A 20555-nucleotide genomic window follows, 5' to 3' on the forward strand; every position below is an offset into this window, starting at 1 on the left:
CTTCCTCTTCCCAAAGATGAAAATTCAGCTAAAGGGAAGGAGATTTGAGACGATAGAAGAGATTCAGGCAGAATCGCAGATGGTGCTTGACAGGCTGACAAAGAAAGATTTCCAGGGATGCTTCCAGGCTTGGCAGCGGCGCTGGGATCGTTGTGTTCACTCCCAGGGGAACTACTTCGAGGGTAATGGATGAATTTAATACCTGAGATAAGTGTACGGGGTTTTATAGGCGCAGTCTGGAAACTTTCTGCGTTAAATTTATAATATTTACCGCCGTTGAAATGTTTGCAAGTGTTCACTCATAAATGTTATTCAGTACGTAATATATGAATGTTTACAGTCTGTTTATGTGAAATGTCGTAATTTAAAATCGCAATTTCGTGTGCCGCTATCTCGTGATTACTGAGTACAGTAAGTGGAACGAAGTTATGGACAGTAGGAGCGAGTAGCTGCTTTGTGCTGTGTTCATGAACATGTTAAAGTTAGCGAAAATAAGTTTTAGGAGATTCGTGTCGTAACACTTTGATCTCTGAGACCGATATCGTATGAATTCTAAACCAATGAACCCGATACAAATAAGTGCAGGCTAGAATTTATATTTTGATGGTACAAGATTGTTGTCAGGGTCTGTACATTTAACACCTGAAGCATATTTTAACTTAAATAAGGTAAATTATACTTTTTTACTTTAAATTACCTGAAACATCTGAGTTATGTAGATTAAAATATTAATAAGTGAGATAAAATAACAGTGTTTTGTTTTGTGAAATGTCGATATTTTTAGTAGTGATAACTGTGGCTTGACACTAAAGTTCGTGTTACGTAATTAAGAAATATCCCCAAAAAAAATATCTGATTTATACAGATTAAATATTTGCTAGAATAATGATAAAGTGTGGAATAAAATTAAAATGAAATAAGATGTTTACATTTATGAATTCGTAAATAATGTAAAATCGTATTTACGATTAAAAGCGCCAAAATATAATATTTTATACTACATAATGTTTTAATATTATATAATTTTAACAACATCATTTAACTTCAACGTTTGTGTATGGACTGTGAAAATAAATATAGATTTTATGAATTCCTTGAATATGTTATTACTCTTTATGGCCTGTTTCGTAGAATGGACGGTAACCCAGGGATTTTCCTTAAATTTTATGGAGAAGTTAACATAAAATGGTCGGGTTGGAAGGGGTTTTCGGAAACTTGTCTATAGACAGAGCATTAGAAATGAGCACACCAAACTGGGGGCATTTTAGATGTTTTTTTAAAAAAACCTTACTGAACTGTTTTTTTTTAAAAAAAATAAACAAAGTCGAATATTCTTGAATCGAGTTCTCAAATCGAACATGAAAGACGGTGATGTTCTTCGCGAGAGGCAACATTCAGTCTGTCACAAAGGGAGAAGTAGGGATAGTCAAAGAGTTATTTCCTGCGGAAATTTTGATGTCACTTAAAGCTATTCTGAATAAGAAATACTTCGCACATTATACGAGGGGTACCCTCGACTAACAAATTCACAAATTTCAAAGTAGAGTCTGATAATCCTTATGTACTTGTAATAGACGGACACAATTCGTGGACTTTCCTTCACAGTGACGTACTTTTGTCTCATTTCTAGCAAGGCATCGACCATCCGTGTTTGGTCAATTTTAATTTTTCCTTATCCTCATTGCGGTACTGAGTGAGTCTGAAAACCGTCAACTGATTTGGAAGTATTTCTTGAGTAACTCTGCCCTGATACGACAATTAAACCATCATTCTGCAGTCAGGGAGGGAATAAGTTAACTTTCAAACGAAGAAGACGAGTCCATAGCAAGGGACGAACTATCAACATCAAGAAATTTTGGCACTACCAGAGGAGCAAATCGGAATTATTGACGTCTCTTGCATTTGTCCTGTGTCGCTGAGCATCGAGGACAATTATAGGTTCGGAGTCCCGGAACACGTCCTCTGTGGATTTACTAAGATCGTGTTGAATTTCAAGGTCATCCGCCTTCTTTCCCAGTTTTTGGCAACGACTGTAAATAATTGTGAATTTGTACATTAGTGTGCTTGAAATTATTTCCACGTCGAAATGTTTGTGTATAATTTTTTGATTCTGGGGTCGTTGAATAATAAAGAAATTTTCATCACGTTCTGTAATATCTGTATGACAATTGTTACTTAACGAATCTTTTGCTCACATTAGAAATAGTCTTTTGCGAATAACATTAACATTTCTGCAAAAAAAAAAATTGCGCGTTGCTACGGTTAAGTTTAAAGGTTTCTTGCAAATTGTTCTCTGTTAATTTCTAGTCAAGTCTAATATAAACTAAGACATTAACACGCAACGCAAACGTATAAATTTTATTACGCACCGAAACTTCGTAATTTTCTGGGTAGACAAGGGATTTCTACAGGATGCCCGTATTTTTCGAGGTCCTCTAGTATTTTTATTTAACTTTTGGTTATTATGTGTCTGTTCGGTTTACATCTGTTTTACTCTTGCGATAATATTGGGTGATTCTGCTATCTGATTCAATAGTTTAGATATATTGTCTCGAATATTGAGCTGTGATCTATGTTGATTTTAATATATGCAGCAAGAGTGTGTCTTGTATGATGTGTTTTGTAAATATGTTGAATTAGGTATCTTTCTACGAGTCTCTCGGGACCGATTTGAGCTAAATACAGGATGGATTTCTTGCTGTTTGACCGCGAAGTGGACGCCGTGCGAGTTGCCGGCCAACCCCCAGACTGCAGTGATAAATGTCGACGATATCTAAATCACCACGTCTGTTAATGCATTTCTCAACCAACCATTCAGTTGCGTATAACACGAATCGAGTAATGTTATACTGTTGAACGGCGTGTGTTTATTGCAATCCAATTATAAATATGAGCATTCCAGAAAATGTCAGCACACATTACCTGGTCGGTAAGGAGAATACAGCAGGTTCATTGCTACGAAAAGAAAAATATAAAGGAAAAATGCAGTCGTAATAGAGAACATTTCATGATATTGGCGATGGAACGTGAACAAGATATTGTCTTAAGCGACCAGCGCACGAATGTTCGATAACATCGGTTTGAAAGGCCACAGAATTGTTGAAGCTGCAATCATGTGAAGGAACATGGCCCTGTTCCAAGAATATTTCTTTTGATTAGTTTCTTCGGCGAAAACATGATGCAAAAATATATCATAAGTTAGGACTTCTTCCTGTGAAGCCACGGTTTTCTTACGTAGACGGGCAAATTCTCAGGAAATTTGGTTATGAAATCGAAGAAATTGTATCTGGTGTGTGATGAGGGCACACAAGTTGGCTCTCTGTTTCAATCCCATTTACGTGAACAACATCCTAAACCCATTTTTCGCGAAACTAAAAATAAAATAGAGGTCACACGATGTTTTCCAGCAGGGGTCTGCTCAAAGTTTAAGGTGACCGCGTAATTAACCGTGATCATTGTCCCCACATTGTACCACAAAGTGACTTTTATTTTAAAGGATTTTGAAAGATGAACTGTACAAAACAAATCCCCCACATTCCTGAATAATTACGAAACTCCACGCGCTGCGAGGTTTAAACAGTTTCCGGTTACTGACGGTAGAGTTAGCTCCGTCTTCCACAAGTGCACTCAGTACATTCCTTTAGGAGGACAGGATTTTCACCACCTTCCGTAAAAAAATGGTAAATTTTTATTACACTTCTTAAATGTTATTTTCTTTACCGCGATAGCTTACCGTCGAGCTAAGGCTAATTTTGCCGACTGCTTCCGTTCCAGATACGCGGCAGGCGGGGGCTTGACCGCCCGCCAGCGCGTTCCCCGCTTTGCGGTCAAACGGGAAAGAATACGCGCTGTATTTCAAAGGACAGGCTAGCAACTGACCTGATATATCGTATACCGTGTATTTATCACTTACTCTTTCGTTATAGAACACATTTCATTGTGTTTGCTTTTCGTAAGCCCTTCTTATGTTTTATTTTATATTATATTACAATTATTTCCTGTCCAAGGATTTGTTTCCCTCTTGGGGTTTGTTGTGAAGTGTAAGCTGTTATTGTTATGTAAGTTTTTATTAAGAATGTTTGTGGTTGCCTCTGTAAACGATATGATTGCAGTGTGGTATTTAATATTTTATACTTGTCAGTCATTGCTCGTTTGAGTAACATATTTTCGTTAATCAGAATGTCATTATGAGTATATTTTATTTTGTTCACCACATTTATATGCGTTTTATATTTTAAACATTCTGTTGTCATATGAATACCTAAATATTTGCCAACCTGCTTATGTAGAAACTTAATTTAAATAATGATTACACGTGCTAAGATACAAAGTACTTGCACGCGTTAATTTTAGGAGATGTTTTAGCACTTAGGGTAAGGTTGAGATAGAAGTCTCTTCTCTGACACTCGTTTCTTTGGTGTTCCCTCAGACGCAATGTCGGAGTGTTTCAACATGTCGGCGGACTCGCTCTGCTGCTTACGTGTAGATGCCTCTACTAATTACCCAACTGAAACCAACAAAGTCCTTCTTGTGAAACTGAGTTAGCCCTTTATTCTCACCTTTGTGGAACGCAAATGTTCAATTCCGTGTTTTCGAGGTCCTTGGCGCGCCCTGAGAAAGGTGTTTCGGACGCACTAACAGACGCTGCTGTGGGGTCAGCGGCTTTGAACTTTCATGCGTGATGTATGCTTCGTACTTCCAGGCTAAAGTTACGAGGTTTTCACTGGCCACACCGCAGCTCAGGCGGTTAGCCACTGGCTGAAGACCGCACGCGGTGGACAAAGATTTTTCTCTTGAGTCCTTTGGTTTTCTCACGTCATTGTCATTCCACCACTGCTCCATATTCTTCTGGGGGATGGACAAAGGGTCCGGTAGCAGCCTCAGTTCCAATTGGTAGTACCGGGATTCTTTCCCGGGGATAAACCGCGGCCGGGGCGTGACGCTGACAACTTACCCCATCTAGTGCCGAGGTTAAGAATGAGTAGGAGCTATACCACCTCCCCCCCAAGCGTCTGCATGGCGCGCAATAGGAGACTTTTCCTTTTTATTGTATTATAATTTATTATTATAATTAACAATTGTATTTGGGCTCGTAAATATAAATTTTCTACGTTAATTCTTTTATACGTGTGTCGTTACATAAATAAACCGATTAGTAAATTAATCCAATGAAATTAATAATGATAATAAAGTAAACAGAATAACTGTCCTCCATAAATTATCTTCTTCCCTTGAATCCCTCGGGACACAAAAGGTGCTGACAAAAATTTTCGACGTCTGAATTAAACACACTTTGTCCTGTGAAAGCAGGAAATTGCTAAATAAAAACACGAAAGTTGTAAGGAAAATTTTTTTTTCTTATTCTAGAAGTAAACTCAGGGACAAATATATTCATGTATTCTCACCAGACTTCAGAACAAAATCAATATATAAAGGTGCTTAATAAATCCTTTAGAAATGTGATAAACTCAAATTTTTGTGTACGACGCTGATAAATAAATATAATTTGGAGAAGAAAAGTAGATAAAATTTTATTCGGGAAAATATCGATTTTGGTGCAATATAGAATCGTCCTTCGTCAGGGCGTCGATTTAAAATTTTAAGATGAAAATATTCACAACTGAAATTTTTGCCTGTCGTTTTTTATGCGTCTGAAATTTGGGCGCTCACATGAGGAAAACCTCGGATTGAGGGTGTATGACTTTGTCCAAATGCTGCTAGGTTCAAATCAAACAGGATGAGACGGCCAAGACATGTAGCACGCATGAAGGAAATTTAGGTACGTGTGCACTTGTTCTGGTTCGAAAGCCTGAAATTAAGATTATCAGTCATGAGTTGATAATATTAAAATTGAATTTGTAGATATGGGATTCATCTTTCACAGGACAGGGACCACGAGTTCCCCTGAACACGGTAATGAACCTTCGAGGTCCATAAAGGCGAGGAATTTCTTGAGTAGATGAGCGATTATAAAATTCTTACTGTGGATTATGGTCCTTGGAGTCAGCTCCATCAGCTGTTACACTTGGTAATGGAGTCAATTGCTTATTCCCTCCAACTCGGCTTCTGTTTTCTGTAACATTGACACAAAACGGAGAATTCCGGTGAAGCCGATCGTAAGATAACTTGTCGGCCGCCCGAGTATCGATTGGACCGGTGTGAGGTGACGTCATTACAAGGTTTGAGTGTGGAGTTATTGTTGCGCAGTTCAGAACTGAAATGGCAAGAGTTGCGCCGTAAGCACGGACTGTCACGTGCCGATATTTAAACCAATCAGCATCAGTCAAGCTTGAAACCCTGCACTGTCCGCTACTTCCTGCCTCGTTCACAGGCTAGACGTGGACGCGCTGAGAATGTTTCAATTGACTGTTTAATTGTAAAGACATTTCACTGTGTGCATGATTTTATGTTATGCTATGAACTTCATACGCATATTTTACTTTAGCGAAAAGTACGGGGGGGGGGCGCTCTGTCCGCCCAGTCTGTTAGCCTAATTACGTAATTTGCAGAGTCACTTGCATTGTGGTCGTGTGGGTTGTGACGCGTGCAGTCTTGTTATTGGTGGACCTGCCGCCTGCATCTTCATGATATTCGCTCTTTGTCTTTGTAGAGCCGTGCGAGAAGACGTATTGTGCGTACGGGGCGAGCTGTGTGCAGACTGCAGACGGCCGAGCCGAGTGTCAATGCCCCACGGAGTGCCCCACCATGGTCACGCCCGTGTGCGGTACAGATGGCGTCACGTACAAGAACCACTGCACCCTGAGGATGAAGTCATGTCGCCAGGAGAAGAACACGCGCGTTCAGCATGCCGGGGACTGCGGTGAGTACCAGAACTTGTATCTCGAGGCTGAATTCTCGACATGAGCGACTCGGGTTTCTCCTTCCTGTTGATGCTGAACTTCCGGTGGCTCTAGGCTGTCGCTCGACTTGACGGAAATTTCACGTCCGATTATGAAGCAAGTACAGTTTGCTTGTGAACGCCATTTTGCCATCGGAAGAAACGACAATTACAGCAAAGTTCCGTGATTATTTTATAGATTAATGGAATTATAACGGAGATATTAACTTTCATCCGTCTCTTATTTCGTCAAAAGCATTTCCAAATATTCTCCCCCGACACCCTGTTCTCAAATAAGCGTCATTCTGATTTTTTTTTTATTTCAAGTCAAGATCCAAGCTCATTCTCACCCACAAAATAAAAAGCAACTTCTTGCAAGCTTATCTGAATAAATCTTTAAGGAATTGGGGGCTAATTATTATTAATTGGACGGTGGCAAGATTTCTAGGAATTTATATCTGGTCTTAGCAGCGTCTGTGATTGTCCCACGTCTCGGAAGGTTAGGCCACGGTTTCGTTCTGGAGAAGTGAACATGTATTTTTTTTTAAATCTAGACCGTCATCGTCAGTCATGGCATCATCACAAAATAATGTTCTATATTTTTAAGAGGTCCATTGCCACACGCGTGTTTCAGTGTCCCAAAATTACAGATGTATAAATAGACTATTCTACGCATTTTTTGTATGAATACGTACGCGAGGCTTGACTATTAAGTTCCCGGAACCCCCCCCCCCCCCCGTAAAATGTGTATTGAACTACTTACACACTAATGGTTTCCGTCACCTTCGAAGTAGTCTCCTAGTGCATTAATAGACTTTGTGAGTCTCCTTTTCCAATGCTCACAAAATTGTATTGCCTTCAGCTTTGGAAGAATCAAAATTTTGGTGAATTTCCCAAATTCAATATCGAATTTAGGGTCAAAACGTACCGGAAAGCGAGTGGAGGGTTATATTCATGATGCCAGATCCAAGAAACTGGCCCTAAGTTCGGGGTCTTCTTCGAACAGATCACCTCACGTAAACTTGACAGCATTTACAATGCTGGTTCATTGCACGACCTTCTCGGATGTACTTACTGCCTCCATCTTCAGAGCGTAATGATATCTGATGGCCTCGAAACTGAATATAATTTTTATTAAACATTCTAGTGATTAGAAAATGTGTGATATTTTTTGGGTTTCGTTCAGTGTGAAAAGTTAAATATAATACAAGGTAATTAATTTCATTTCTGATTGAATCATTATTTTGTTGTTGTTATATGGGAAATAAAATATACGTAACACGTTACAAATTTTATTATAACTTTTTAGTAATTTTATGTGGATTTGTGAAATGCGAATTTGTTTATCTGTGATGAAGTAATTTGTAAAGAATTTTGAAATATTTGGTTCTTGAAGGGAATCAGACTCTGAATTTTTTACGGCGTTGTGGGAAGTTCTCTGTCAGAGTTACTGCTGTAAATGGACCCAAGTCAGACACGCAAGATTCCTCAGAGCCACTGTCATTTTGTGTGTTTCGCGAGTCTTAGTTCGTACGTCTTGTATAGTGATTCAAGATGGATGGCATGTAATCACGCTGTAATTTCTCTCCAGGTCTGATTAATCTTGATATCAACACTGAATCAACTGCGAGTTGTAAGAGTTTTTTTTTCGGAAACGTTAAATTTGCAGAATATTTTTTGTTAGTTGAAAAGTGTAATTTGTTTAGACGCAAAATTCTTGGTCCTAAACACTGTTAGAGACTACTCTCTGATCTCCATGCTGTACTAATATCACTGAAGACAGGTAAATGTAACAGTGAACCATGTTTTAATGTTTAACTACGGATGCAGTTTGTAGGACGAATGAACTTGTTCGTATACAGAGTGTCCCAAAAGTCGGTAATTCTAACTTTGATGTTTGTCTTCCCGATTGAAATGGTGTGTGATCTTGTAGGCCTATACCAACGCTTTGGAAGGACTTATGGCCTACTCTCAGGTTGGAGACAGAGATTGTCTCTCTATGTGACCTCATGGCGTTAAAACCCAAAGCACCAACAGTGACATTTTAACAGTCAGGACCTCGTCTGTACGTGAATTACTTACCAAAAAGTTAAATGATAGTTAAAGTCTACGAAAACACACAATTACGTACGCGGTGCGATCGGAAAGTTTCAAGACTGTGTCAATAGCGGGCGAACCGGATGTAGTACGAGCTTCTGCGCTAGGGGGTGAGGCCTACATTCATAGTGAATCAGTGTGCCAGCCGGCATCATCGAATTAGCATTTGTTTCTTAGTTACGGGCGTTTTGGTAGTGCATTACACCGACCCTCCTGCGATTTCGGAATGGCGTGTGCATCAAATTTTGCCAAAGACTCGCCAAAACGGCTACGGAAACCTATGAAATGCTAAAGCAAGCATTTGGGGAGTCCGCAAACTTTTGTGTGGCATTCACGTTTTAAAAATGGCCGGCCGAACCTCTGTCGATGATGACGAGCGTTCTGGACGACCATCTTCGAGCACAACGCCCGAAAATGTTACGAAGATCGACGTCGTACCATCAACGACTTGTGCGACATTGTTGGGATAGGCTATGGGACCTGTCAGCTGATTCTAAAGGAAGAACTCCACATGCGACGCATCATGACAACGCGCCAGCGCACACCGCCCTCAAAGTTCGGCAGTTCTTGGCCTCAAACACCATGGCCGTCATCCCGCACCCTCCTTATTCGCCGTGTGACTTCTTCCTCTTCCCAAAGATGAAAATTCAGCTAAAGGGAAGGAGATTTGAGACGATAGAAGAGATTCAGGCAGAATCGCAGATGGTGCTTGACAGGCTGACAAAGAAAGATTTCCAGGGATGCTTCCAGGCTTGGCAGCGGCGCTGGGATCGTTGTGTTCACTCCCAGGGGAACTATTTCGAGGGTGATGGATGAATTTAATACCTGAGATAAGTGTACGGGGTTTTTATAGGCGCAGTCTGGAAACTTTCCGATCGCACCTCGTATGATGTGTCTCTTAACAAATGAAAGTGTTTTCATGTTAGATGGGATAATGGATACGCAAAGTGTCGGCCGATAGGTGGGTCTGCCATGATCGTAGTCTTTTTAAAAAGATTGTGATACAGAACGATGATGACTCTGTTTTCAGAAAATTATCCACTGTTTGAAGGATACTTTCACATTTGCTTCCTGTAACGAGAGACAAAATTGTTTCAGTGTAGATATCTGATATTTTATAGTGAGTCAGGTATCAGCCAAGTACAGGTTGACTGAAAAGTCACGTAACCTATTCCTAACACCTGTTTTGTTTTGTCAAAATTAAATTAAGTTTATATGAGAATGAAATTGTTTAAGTTTCCGCGGCGTCTAGCGAAGCATTCAACACGGTGAATAATTTCTCCGTCACGGAAACTTTTCACCAGACGAAATTCTGTCGATTTTCTTCGTAAATAATAATCCCTAAACTCACTGTTGCAAGTTAAGTGAGAACGAGACGCCAGGTAATGTTCGACAGCGAACTCTCGTTACACTTTTTAAAAAGACAACCTCGGACTTCGATTGTTTCAAGACAACTGACGGACTGTCGCGGGAAGGTTAGGACATCACGTGACCTACGTGGGCTGTTGTATCATCACAGCGATATTTATATTCGTTAATCCATTCATATTTTACCGAATTAAGATCGTCAGTAAATACTTTTGAGTTTGTGGCTGTTCGATCTCTCTGTATTTTATCAACAGGCACTGCAGTTAAACCGCGATGTGTATAAATCTTTGTTTCTGTAGTTCGTCAGAAAATTGCGTGTGTTTGCAATTACTGTGCAGGTAATGTATAGAAATGCTCATATACAGAAGATAAGAAAATTGTTGAGTTTTCTCGGACGTCAGTAACGTCGATTCAATATGACGACTTTTCGACACCAGATACTTAACACAGAGTTGGGGAACACGAAACTTGAGGGATTTACGATTAGAACTGAGGCGGGACTGTCCTCTCGATCTTAGGCCACTCAACCACACACGACCTCTCATGTAACATGTCCACACTGAGACCCATCCTCCTCCCTGGAACTTAACCCGTGTGACATATTTTAATTTTATATTTTACTAAGGACCAAGCCAGGTCTTTCAATTATCCTTGTGTTATTTTTTATTTTCTCCACAGATCCGCGTTCGCCCAAACACCGTCGACGTGGCTGAGGGAGGGACCTACCATATACAGGACGCAGCGCACAGATTTCATATTATTTTAACCTTCCGCTCAGCTGATTTCGCTTGTAGGGCTATCTGGCTTGGTCTCTCGCCTTTGAATTTTCAGATAAGGTTTCAATCAGTATAACTTAAACGTCTCATGAAATCAATCCGGTACGCCCGTAGATTTATCAACAGGTATAATTAACAAAATAGCCGATGAAACAGGGCATCACGGAATTTAAAATATAGGGTACTGTGACCTTGTTCGTCCCCTTGCCCAGCATAAAATATAGGCCCATAGGATTATATTTTTTTTATTCATATTTGTAGTGGTTTCATCATTTTAAACACGTACATACAATTAACCTTCCTCAGTTCATAACTGGATCATTATATCATTTATTAAATATAATGATTTTATTTCAAACGGTTTTGTCCCGTCAGTGAGGACATCGAAATTAACAATCCTTTTCCCCCGACATACGTCAGCGCCATCTTGTTCAGAAGAACTTGTCTTAGAAATGGCGCCTGCTCTGTGGCGCGGGAGCTTGATGCGAGGTTTTTGAAAGCTGTTTTATCAACGAACATTCAAAATACGTTTCAGCCCAACACGCACCAGAAGCCGGGGTAGACACACACATAGACGTTCATTATTCAAGTCCGCCATTTTGAATTAACATGCGGAGTGCGGAGGGATATGAAAATGTCGCGTTGTAGATCCAGTACACAAATCGGTTCTAATCGTGTTCTGGATCTGTGGAAAGTGGCTACAGAGGCATGGATTTTTGGTATATTAACTCGTTATTAGGTAACGTAACTTCCTCAGTCGACGTTTCGCATATAAGGACGTTTTATTTATATAAATCGACCTAAACAATGCACTACTTTCTTCGAAATTTACTTTTATAAAATGTATTATCATCGTCTGTCACATTTGTAAGTTCCTTACAGTAAATATATCAAAAAATACTGTTTAATATAGGGTTATATAGTTTGTATTTAGGTAGGAATTTTTCGTTGTTAATTAATAGGCAAGGAAAACGGTGGGATTAGTCAAAACCTCTTTCAAATTGTATCTATTATACCACAATTTGCCTCGCGATGCTCGATAATGATTAGGATAATCGGTGTTCGGCCGAGGTTCGAACTCCGCACCGTCCAAAATCGACACCACTGCATTAAAACCCGCGTTTTACGCTAAATTTTAAACCAGGAAGTCCATGAGCTTTCGTCCCAGAACGTGGAAGATATTCGAACTCTGAAATTATATTATCGTTGCTTCAAGGCCTCTATACACGATACAGTAATACTCCCTCTTCGACCGTCTCCAGGGGACACTTTATATGCAGACTCGTGCCTTTTGAGCGTACTATAAAATGCGCTGATGATTCTGTACGACTCACTCCCTACCTTTGGTCTGTTCGTGTGTTTTCAAGTGCGACTGCGCACAATTCACATCTCATATCGAAATGGCGTAGGTAAACAGTCGAAAACAAAGGAAAACTGAAGCAGAAACGATGCATTCAATGTGTCAGTCCCCTCCGTCTGAGCGTCTTCATTCGATTATTATCGATTTTACTTAAAGGCTCGAAAAGTCGAATTCGCTTTTCAGTATAGTGGTTGTTTTTTTTCTAGAAAATTCAACGTTTTGACAAATCGAAGAGCTTCACAGAACATTTTTATACGTAATTGTTACTGAATTAGGTATTCTGTGGTGATTTACATTCTAGAATGTTATTAATTCTGATTGACGAAGATTTCGATATGTCATAAACTTCAAAATGGCATCTTATTAATCAGAATTGTCGCCTAAGATTTCCAGTGTTTAAACCGAATTTATATCTCGTAAACACATTTAGGTCTCAAATCCAAAAATTTATTACCCCACGTAGGATTTTGAGGTACCTAAGGGACTTCGAAACGCTTTCTTCTAACTTAGATTTAAAATTGTATTTTCGCCTTTTGGTTACTTTAAAACATATATTTGGTCCATCAAGGTACATCAAGACATTCGCCATTGCAGAAAGAAATATCTAAATCCCTTACTCGTTACTTCTGCCAAGTTACTGGGAGGTATTTTCACTGTCCCTAGACGAGTCTTAATCTCTTCGCTTCTGGGATAGGTTCTTATCATCTGGAGGCAGTTTTGTGAAGCTTGCGGCCTGTTTTCGTCCTTCCGTCGTCTGTGGTCTTTATCTGTTGAGACAGGTTTCCAGAACTCCAGCGTTTTATTTACGTGTGGAGCGTCTCTCCGCTAGTCCCAGAGGATTTGCAAGTTCTTGTCATGTGTCAGTGGGGACTTCCCTCACGGACGACAAACTTCGGACACGTGACACTTAATTGTTGTCATGACGATCGTAGATTTCAGGCATCGTAAGGAGTTTCAGAATCTTAACGCGTTTTGTGATCTGACAGCCCGGGAGCTTTCTAACCGTGGAAAATGTTCTGCGTTCTATAACAAAATATGACAGAAACAGAACAAGTACATTTTAAACATTTCTGAGATCAAATTATCAATCGTTATTTCTCTCGACACGTCGCTAAAAGCTCAGTCAGATAATTTAGATTCTGTTACAGAATTCTCTACAACGTCTGGAAGTTTTTCGTTCGGCTTTCAAATGCGAACTCAGTACTGAATGAAACTTTTATACTTACTTTCAGTAAATTTCAAGAAGAAATCAGAAATTTATATGTTAATTTCGTAGACAAGTCTCGTAGCACGAATTCTGAAGAAAAAAAAACAGTTTAGTATTTATATGATTTGGATGTCTAATGTTGATGTAAAAATATTTAACGGGATTCGAAGCCATGATCAGGCGAGCCGAGGACGTACAGTGTGTTCTAAGAATGTTGCTAATCTTGTATCTCTCCTATTTGTGAGCGGTCGGTCGAAAAGGGTTTCTCTCTCTGAGACTTTTACGTACCTGAAGTCTTTTTTATATTATAATGTGAAAGAAGGCGGTTAATTAATGTCTCCCACGCGCCCAGCCATTCTACACAACGCTTTGGCTAAACGCCACTTGTATCACGAGGTCAGATAGCGAGTTTTATATATCATCAGAGCTTAGAGTATCATTTTAATTATAATTCCGGACACAGCAGCGCGTATTATTAGTGTCAAGCTCCCGCTACGCCATCTCTTATCATCTGATACGAACTAATGTTTATTAGCTTACTAATATACATGCATAGGATTAATGTCTGCTATGCTGAGCTGTATTTAAATAATTATGGTTGGTGGAATGTACATTTATATGCATTATGAAATAAAAATAACGCAATAATTGTGTTTTATACTTCATTTTATCGCGTGACTATGCATGGGAAATCCTTTCATTAAGGCTTATGTGGGCTGTTTAATTAAATACGACAATCATTTTGATACATCGCGTCACAGCCTCTCGACACATCTCGTACCACAAGATTCTTCTTTCGCTGAGATAAAGAAATTGGAGCTGAAATTCGAAATAAAACATGCGGTACTCATATCAAACAGAAACAGTTCATTTTTGGTACCGCGAACTGAAACTTGTGACGTCAGATATTTGTGTACGCTAACCACAGTTTACGTTATTATCAAATTTGAATATCAGTTTTTATTGTTTAAAACCTATTAATTCGAACGCGTTCAGTAATTTTAATTTATAACGTAGGTTGTTGAAAATTTCAACGATTAATTGTAATATAAAGTAATTAGTTTCCTGTGTAATTGAGTAATTTAAATGATTTGCAGTCGTTAACGTACAGTTTAAATAAAATTTAACATGTCACCAATACATCCTCCAAAAACTCTCACGTAGTTGGAGAACTTGGAAAATAAAAGTTACGAAAGAAATTTTTGAAGGTGTCGCAGTAGATAGTTCATTTGTACTTTTCTTAATTAGAATCACCTTGTTTATTACTCTCAGAGACGAAAGCGATGGCAGATAACTTTATTACCTTTGTCCGAGCCGGGCGTTAACATGAGGCACTTGGTTTTGAAGTACGATCATCATTTGAACCTAAAATTTGTCATCATCTTACATGGTTCATCTAAATCTTTCGTCGTTCTTTTTTTTTTTCTAAACGTTTTATTAAGTACTTTTATCCGTCTCGGAACATTTCTTCAAAATGTCGAAACATCGAACATTAATTCTATTTCGACGAGCTATATTTCCAGTAAACTGATCGAATTTTTTTAAAGGCTGTGAAGTAATACGGCTTTATAAATTCGTAAGCTGCAGTATTTATTCCATATTTAATTCGAAATTCATCCAAATGTGACGTGAAACGTAAGAGGCACTGGGTTCCCCTTTGAAGACTTCTTTTTCTACAGGGATACGGAGCTTCCAGACGGTTGCACTCGACAAGGAAACACGAACCAACACCCAAGGCAATGGTTCAAAAATTCTACATCTCGATCTGTGCCTCCCCCTACTTACTCTGTACTTAAACTGTCGTCTTTGAGTCTGAAGATGTAACCGGATGTTACGTCATGTAACGCATTCACGTCTGGTACATTTTAAGGAATTCAATACACGTACGTACAGAACCTTGTAAGTAGAAGTCTGAAACATGGAAGGAAATTGAAATTTATCCAAGCGTAAAATGAAGTCTGTACAAAGAATATGACATACAGAACTCACAAATGAGATACACAATGTATTCAGACTTCTGTTATGTAATATGATAAGTTACATTGCATTAATACAAAGTCAAAGGCGTGTTATTATCAAAATAGAAAATATTAAGACTTACAGTTGCATGAGCTGAATTATTTTTAAATTTGAAATTAATTCTTCTTATATTTTGGACGCCGTTAAACGCGAAATTTTTTTCTATACTGAAATTGCTGTCATGGTATGCCAGATTCTCAATGTCACGTACTGTAAGAGAGATTCGAGTACATCCTTGCGACTTGGAGGAACTTGCAGTCAATTGGTGATGTGCGCATGAATTATCCCTAATTCCTTAGTGGTGAACATTAATCTCTACTATAAATGTATTTATCGCGTCTTTAAGTGATATAAATTATTACCAGTAAAGTTTATTTCAAATCAAAATAAAGAACGACGTTTTTCGGTCTGTTAGTATAGTGCACCACGTGACTACCCAGGCGGCTGTCAGCTGTCGCGTACATTAGAAAAGTTTGTGCTCAGAACGGAATGTAACCTTTCCTCAAACACGTCTTTTGTACCAAATTTTTCTAGGTTTTATATTCCTCATTTTATTTCATTCGAGGTTTTTAAGATTGTTAATTTTGGTGTTTACAATAATTTTCTCTCTTATACCTGCCTGTGATTGGTTTCATTAGCCTTTCTTATGTGCTTCATCAAATGAGTTCTTTTCTTAATTATCATCATTTTCTGTTTCATACGTGCATTAATACACAGCCCTTCGGCTAACTGAGATATTTCTGAAAATCACATGTGCAGATTTCTGGACATTTCGGCAAAGAATTTTTTTTATTTTTTTCTTGGGAACTCCTCCCCTATACGAGAGAGAGTTTAGATTTTTTACGGATATACCCGACCGTTAACACACAGAAATTTAAACAAATAACTAACTTATCTGTGTGTGTGTCTTTACGTGATCAATAAATATTTAGCCATCCAGCGGCATAAGATATAATGAGACGTAATTATTCTGAGATATTATATTCTCACGGCTCTGAACATTATATTGTTTTCTAATCGGCCACTGGAATCCATTCCTGTCAGGAGGGCAAAATTATGGATCGTTTTCTAATGTTCGTTCTTCAGCGTCGGACAGGTTTTATCGTTGTAAGATTAAATCGATATTATTCTAAAGGCGTGTCATGGAATGACGGGATATTACGTTCTTTACAGCAGCAAAATAAGTTCAGAAACACTGAAAGATCCGGTTATTAACAAACGAAAGCCTTCGTGATCTTCTTCAGGTACACAGTGTTTTATTTCTGACTTATATCCTTATTTTGGTGATGGTATCGTGTTAAAGTGGACTGAATTTCGGACGTTTCGAAAATGTTTTCTCAGTCTTCAACGCGACTTTGTGGTCACTGTGACGTTTTGAATGTGTAGGTTGGAAGGACTTCCTTGCGTTCGCAAAATACGAGCAGATGACGGGAAAATTCGACAATAATCGGTCTTATTCGTACGTCTGTTAGTGTTTCGACTTTAATTTCTCATTTCAGTGTCATGTAAGCGTCTCTGACGGAGAAAGTCAACTATAAATTCCAACTCGTCACTGCAGATAAAATCCACTTAGGTTTAAGAAGCAAAAGTTTGGCCAATTTCGTAAATACAAAAATCCTTTTAGTAAAAGCCAAAATTATAGAAAATTATTAATAACTGATATTATTTATATAAATTAATTGAATGTCGGGAATTATTAAAACTCTTTCGTTATACATTTTGGAACGATGAGTTGGCTGCGAAATAGAAATTGTTTGGGCGAAATAATTCAAGGCATCTTTTTTCTGGAGTGAGTGAGGAAGACCACGAAACGCCCAGTTTTTTTTTGGATAGCTCGTTCCCTGGTTGAAATGTCAACCCCGTGACATGCAATAATACCAACCGTCGCACCTTCCGCCTCTTGAAGTTGTGTTTTCATCTTTGGCACTGCTTTAAATTCGACCACGGCCACTTCGTCGGGATTCATCGCACGCACTCACACGTCCTCAATTTTCCGCCGGTTTCTCGAGTTTTTTTTTCTAAGTCCTTTTCAGACTGATTTCGGAAATCTCTTCTTTCCTGTTTATTTCAGATCCCGCCTTCGAAATCACACTCTTTTGTTAACTCGATCCTCTCGTGACTCAGAGACTTCAAGACGACAAGGATCAGAATCCCACAGACCAAAATCATTAAATTTCTCCGGTGTCATTTTATTCTAAAAACAGACTTGATGAAAGCAGAACCGGATGTTTTATAACACAACTCCTATTTTTCACGGCGTTGTCTTACATTTCCCGTTTGCAGTGACGGGAATATTCGTCTTAATCCGGCTCCTTCCGCGAACATGGCGTCGTGACTGACGTTTAGTAAGTAAGTACCTACTTCACGAGTTTGTTTCGTTATTCCGTCCGCTTTCATAATTATTCGGGTCGATAGTCTGACGTTCCGCTCAGCCACCATAACCCAGCTCCTCCGGACTGGCTCCGGCTGCTGGCTGGCTTAGGACGGAGGCCCGGGGCAGTGCCTGTGTTACAACCCAGACAGGTTTTCAGCGATGTGGGCGCATTTCTTATGCTCGTTACTGTTGTTCGGATGACCACCACATCCACGTTCTAACAGGACCCGAAAGAACAGCGAAGCCCGCTGTTTCATATCCTGAGCCAGTTCATATATTAATTAATAACTATTGTAATACGTCGTCCTATTTGCAACTTTGTTGAAAATTTTATCCTCCTACGTAAAGTTTCCGTAAAAAATTTAATTCCGCCAAATGTTGTATCTAGCTACAAATATTCTGTGATGAGTAGACAGTCCACTAACAGTGTCTTAAGTAATAACTGAAGAGTTCTGTTATCATGGAGATTAAAAGTGTGATTCATTGTCGGCGAATTGCGTGGAGATCCTCGTCTAAAGCGGATGGGGAAGACGGTACCACCATGTTGTACGAAAAAGCGAGTTTCAGTTGGTTGACGAGAATTTCGATGCTAATTCCATCAGTGGTTTCCCTCTGGGGAAATTGTCTCGATGGTCATTAGGCAGGAAAAAATGACTCCTCGCAGTGTTGTCTCTGTGCTAACGGACGCCATAAAACAGTGCTTTATGTACCTTCATTCTAGAACACCCTTCGTACGTTAAGGTGTCAAATCTCGTCTCATTGGAAAACAGGATTTACGAAGGCCGACAGTGAAATTTTCATCCTCGTATGTTGATAGATACAGAATGTTTTAAGTTAAAGAATTTTTTTTTTTACAATCCGTATTAATGAATTTTAAATTTTAGAAATGATTCCATATTTTATCTTAATAAAAACTGGAACTATTCGTTTGAAGATGACCATATAGGTCGAAACATGTGTTTCGTAATCAAACATTATTATTATTATTTAGTGTTCTGTCTGCCGACAGGTCCATATGAACAGGATCCTTCCATCCTTTTCTCGGACTGGGACCTGTTCATATACGTTCTTGGCAGATGATCCAGAAGTGGTTTGCCATTGCCTTCTTCTGTGTGTGAATGGAGTAATTGTTGGGATGCCACGGAGGAAAACTCCGTGTTGCCTAGACCACGGCCTTGCCCAACACAAGTTATAAATTCGGGCACCGCCGGGAATCGAACCCGAGACCCCAGGATTACAAGGCCAGCGTTCTAACCGCTAGACCACCGTGGCACAACATGAAAACTGTATCATGAAATAATCAAAGGAGTAATCAGTGCTAAGAATTTGATGGTTTTTGAGCTGCATGTTTACGGATAAAATAAACTCATTTTCATCTTGACACAACCCTGTTACAAACAGAGCTCGGGTACACTACCTCGCACGAATTATACTCAGTAAACAGTCGGTTAGCACAGCAGCTGCGTCCTTATCGTGGCCTGTCATGTTTCCTTAGGTTAGGTTTGTGTTGACCTCGAGTGTCTAGATGGTCCATGTCAACCCCAGGCTCCGAGATCATCCTTTCTTCTTACTGCCACTGGATCTGTACCATCCGACAAGGTGGTCAGATAACGTCCTGACCGACCGGGCAACGACGTCTGTGTGCAGTTCTTCAGTAACGGGGAGAATCCCATGTCCTCAAAAATAATTTAACATTAAATTTCTACACCGAAACTTCTCCCAAACATCGCCATTTTAGATTTCTGTCTTCTTGGTTGTTGTACTGTGTAGTCTGATCGATGTTAACCAACGTTTCGGAGGTCATACTGCCTCCGTCATCAGAGTATGAAGATTTCTGTCTTCTGGGTTGTTGCGCTGTGTAGTCTGGTCGATGTTAACCAACGTTTCGGAGGTCATACTGCCTCCGTCATCAGAGTATGAAGATTTCTGTCTTCTGGGTTGTTGCGCTGTGTAGTCTGATCGATGTTAACCAACGTTTCGGAGGTCATACTGCCTCCGTCATCAGGGCGATGAGTATGAAGATTTTTGTCTTCTGGGTTGTTGCGTTGTGTAGTCTGATCGATGTTAACCAACGTTTCGGAGGTCATACTGCCTCCGTCATCAGGGCGATGAAGATATCCGTCTTCTGGGTTATTGCGATGTGTAGTCTGGTCGATGTTTACCAACGTTTCGGAGGTCATACTGCCTCCGTCATCAGAGTATGAAGATTTCTGTCTTCTGGGTTGTTGCGCTGTGTAGTCTGGTCGATGTTAACCAACGTTTCGGAGGTCATACTGCCTCCGTCATCAGAGTATGAAGATTTCTGTCTTCTGGGTTGTTGCGCTGTGTAGTCTGATCGATGTTAACCAACGTTTCGGAGGTCATACTGCCTCCGTCATCAGGGCGATGAGTATGAAGATTTTTGTCTTCTGGGTTGTTGCGTTGTGTAGTCTGATCGATGTTAACCAACGTTTCGGAGGTCATACTGCCTCCGTCATCAGAGTATGAAGATTTCTGTCTTCTGGGTTGTTGCGCTG

The 20555-nt window shown here is 39.6% G+C and overlaps 1 protein-coding gene across 25 annotated transcripts in view; it reads left to right on the top strand.

The window, feature by feature from the left end:
• LOC110826776 (agrin-like) overlaps positions 1–20555 on the top strand; it is a 741485-nt gene that overhangs the window by 584521 nt on the left and 136409 nt on the right. For 24 of the 25 annotated variants that reach the window (XM_087345738.1, XM_087345736.1, XM_087345734.1 and 21 more), the window contains one exon: positions 6611–6820. In XM_087345738.1, coding sequence (XP_087201864.1) covers positions 6611–6820 — 210 coding nt within the window. Of the gene's footprint in view, positions 1–6292; positions 6377–6610; positions 6821–20555 lie in introns of those variants that run through there. The other variant, XM_087345747.1, reaches the window with a different exon arrangement.

The sequence above is a fragment of the Zootermopsis nevadensis genome, unplaced genomic scaffold, assembly GCF_977971745.1.
Source record: "Zootermopsis nevadensis isolate Lab colony 2312 unplaced genomic scaffold, Znev_1.0 Znev_ptg000009l, whole genome shotgun sequence".
NCBI classification, from domain to species: domain Eukaryota; kingdom Metazoa; phylum Arthropoda; class Insecta; order Blattodea; family Termopsidae; genus Zootermopsis; species Zootermopsis nevadensis.